Raw genomic sequence first — 3,129 nt, forward strand, 5'->3', positions numbered from 1 at the left:
GCAGCCGCAGCCGCCGGAATTGCCAGGCCGGCAGGACTCGCTACATGGGCCGGGTGCGGGGGCGGACTGCCAGCTGGAGTGGTAGCACTCGCTGCGCCAGGCAACACGGGTGCGGTGGTGCAGCTGCCCGCATTGTACTGCAATTGCAGGCCCAACTCGCGAGCTTCGCTTTCCTCCTGCGCCTGCTGCCTCCGTAACGCGACCTGCGAATTGTTTCTTTGTCAGTTCAGGAATTGAAATTGCTAGGACAAAGTACGTTTTGATTTCTTTTTCTTTAACCATCAAGTAATGACCATTGGATCATACATCAGAACGCTCAAGTAAGAAATACGAATTAAAATATAGTAATTTAAAATTGAATAAATTAATGTAGACTATTGTGGTTCGTATATGATTTAATGATATCAGTTGAGAATTTAGTTGAATTATGAATGCTCATTCTTGAGTGTAGAACTGAGATGGATATTCGTTGTGGGTGAAATAGGAGAATTTTAGTTTTCATTGGTTCAAATGGCTATTTTTGAGTTTTTGATGGAATTATATAGTTTATAAATCCTAGTTAGTTTTGGTTATCAGATATCAAAAAGATAAAGGAAAAAGTTATTTGCACTCTTCTACGCAATAAAGCGAGTTTGTCAAGTTATAAATTGTAGGATGAAGATTTCTGTTATAACCGTTTTTATGTACGATTTATAATCGTACATTTAATGGAGGGTAGATCAGTTAACTTGTAGTTTAGAGTAATAATTGTACTATTCTAATGCACTAAAATTTATTAACACTGGTAACTTGTTTCTTATAAAGCACTAATAATATTAATTTAATGGTAAAAATAGAAAAATCACTTGATGTTCTTACAATATTGACTATCTTAATCTAGTTACAAAGGCAGCGATATGAGTATTAAAATAACCTAACCTATATAAGAGGGTATAAGGATCCTCAATTCAGGATCTCGAGTGGGTTTAATGTTACGATCCAACGAGGATCAAAGTGATCAAACTACGTATTCAAAACATTATTCGTGACTCTTTGAAGAAATATAATGAGACGCTCGTACTTTAATGACTAGGATCAAGAGTATCATTATTTCTAGAGTTCCAATAATGGTATAAGTGTTTAATTTTCTATTCGTGTTCAAAAGCATGTAAAACAGTAAGAGAAGAATATCACATGTTTTGAAAGACCCTCGTGCCGATCCTAATTGAATTAGTTCACGCTTCCTTGATTGTACATTTTTGTATATATTCTTTAATTATTACAATAACAAGTTTATCTATTTATTTTAACACATTATCGAATCATTACTGGGTATAAACCTGTCACTATGTATTTTTTACTAGCGACACTTTTTTAGCGATATCACTAAAGTATCACTATTTTAGCGATACTTTAGGTAACATTTTTAAATCCAATCGTCAAGTATAGCTAATTTAAAAAAAAAAAAGATTTTGATCGTAAAGCATCTAAATATAATTTCAACTAATAAGATAATGATTATGTTGCATTTCATATAACTTGCATAAAATGTATAGAATTTAAAATATGATTATATTGTAAAATTTTAAATAAAGTAATTATATGATGTAATATTTGTGTAAAGAACAATGATGTTCGAAATAGATATTTGACCATTTAACGACAAATCATTGAAAAATATATAGAATTATTGTTTATTAGTAAAGGATATCTTTTGAAAGAAAATTATTATTTCTTGACAATCAAGGATAACCGTATCACGACGTTTCATTTAACCTCACATTCTTTAGAGCTTCTAGATATGTACCACTATACGAACTCTTCTCATTGATCAAACTTAATACATCACTATTTGAACAGTTCTTACTAATCATTATGTTATCCAAACAAACTATTATTTTCACAGATGTTATCGAAATCGAACAATAATTCGTCTTGTTTGACAAAGATTTTATAACAACAGTTTACCTGGGCAGCCATAACCCGTTGTCTCTCAGCGATCAGTGTACATTTAGCACACACGCAGTCCCGCCAACGACAGTACCGTTTGTGACCCTTCAACGCGGAAACAACGCCGTGATTACGGCATCTCGCACACTTCGGTGTCCTTTGATATCTCTCGGCACTGGCACGAAGGAAGAACGCGGCTGGTAGCACGTGATGTTGTTGCTGCTGTTGCTGGTGTTGCATCAATTGACCAACGTCGACACCAAGACCGACACCCCGCGGTAACGACATCGTTTCAATATATAATGAACAACAATCGAATCAACGTGATCAATGAAAAACGTAAAAAACAAAAAAAAACAAAACCAGTGAATGACCACTGTACGAAAGGGCGATAAAATCAACAAGGATCACGGATCAGTAGGCATCGTCATTAAACTCACAATAGAATAGGCTCGATCACCGAGGACAATCGTTTTGGGCCGAGCATAAAGCCCAGTTCGCACTGACACGCGTCGCTCCCATTCTAACACCCGTCGCGTAAAATCGTTCACTACCGAGTATTTCTCATAACCGATTTATTAACTCACGTAACCGATATTTTTATCAGTACGTATATTTTATCGTTTCCAGGATATGCACACTGTATATGTATACCTCGTATATTTGGCCGCGTCAGTGGCCACACTGAATCATTGGTCGATAAAGGAGGCCCACAGCGTTAAGCGGTACACGGGCTCTTCTTACTTCAACCGAAGAAATCACATTTAACGCTGTTCGGTAGAAACTCTCGAACCGGCACCGTACAGCGAAACGAGGAACGAGAGGACGAGAAAGAGAGAGACGGATGTAATAGAGTGAAAGAAGGAATAAAGACGGAGGAAATGGTGTACCGGTTGGGCGAAGAGAGATAGCTCTAATAGCACGCGCACGCGCCTACACTTCCGAAAGTTCGCCGGCAGAGAAGAGCGGCGGCACCACCGCTCGTACGGGTGTCGGGGTACGAAATGCGGAATCGCCCCGACTCCTCTCGCAGCACTCTCTCTCACTCTCTGGGTATTGTCAACAATTGCAGCATCCCGGGAGAGTCGATTCAGGTAGCGTGGAGAGACAGAGAAGCGGTGGCGGTGATGGTGTCAGCAGCAAAGAGGGAGCTGAAGGCGGACGAATAAGGAGGTGGGGGGCGCGCTCGCGCGGAGGAGG

At 38.9% G+C, this 3,129-nt stretch overlaps 1 protein-coding gene across 1 annotated transcript in view; it reads right to left on the reverse strand.

Annotated features, from left to right (window-relative positions):
* Positions 1 to 3,119, reverse strand: part of LOC100748419 (doublesex- and mab-3-related transcription factor A2) — a 33,203-nt gene extending 30,084 nt beyond the window's left edge. The window contains exons 1-2 of the mRNA XM_012389000.3: positions 1,948 to 3,119; positions 1 to 203 (exon numbers count right to left, since the gene is read on the reverse strand). Coding sequence (XP_012244423.1) covers positions 1 to 203; positions 1,948 to 2,217 — 473 coding nt within the window. The 5' untranslated portion in view covers positions 2,218 to 3,119. The remainder of the gene's footprint in view (positions 204 to 1,947) is intronic.
* Positions 3,120 to 3,129: the final 10 nt, after the last annotated feature.

The sequence above is a fragment of the Bombus impatiens genome, unplaced genomic scaffold (genome assembly GCF_000188095.3).
Source record: "Bombus impatiens unplaced genomic scaffold, BIMP_2.2 scf_0582, whole genome shotgun sequence".
Classification (NCBI taxonomy): domain Eukaryota; kingdom Metazoa; phylum Arthropoda; class Insecta; order Hymenoptera; family Apidae; genus Bombus; species Bombus impatiens.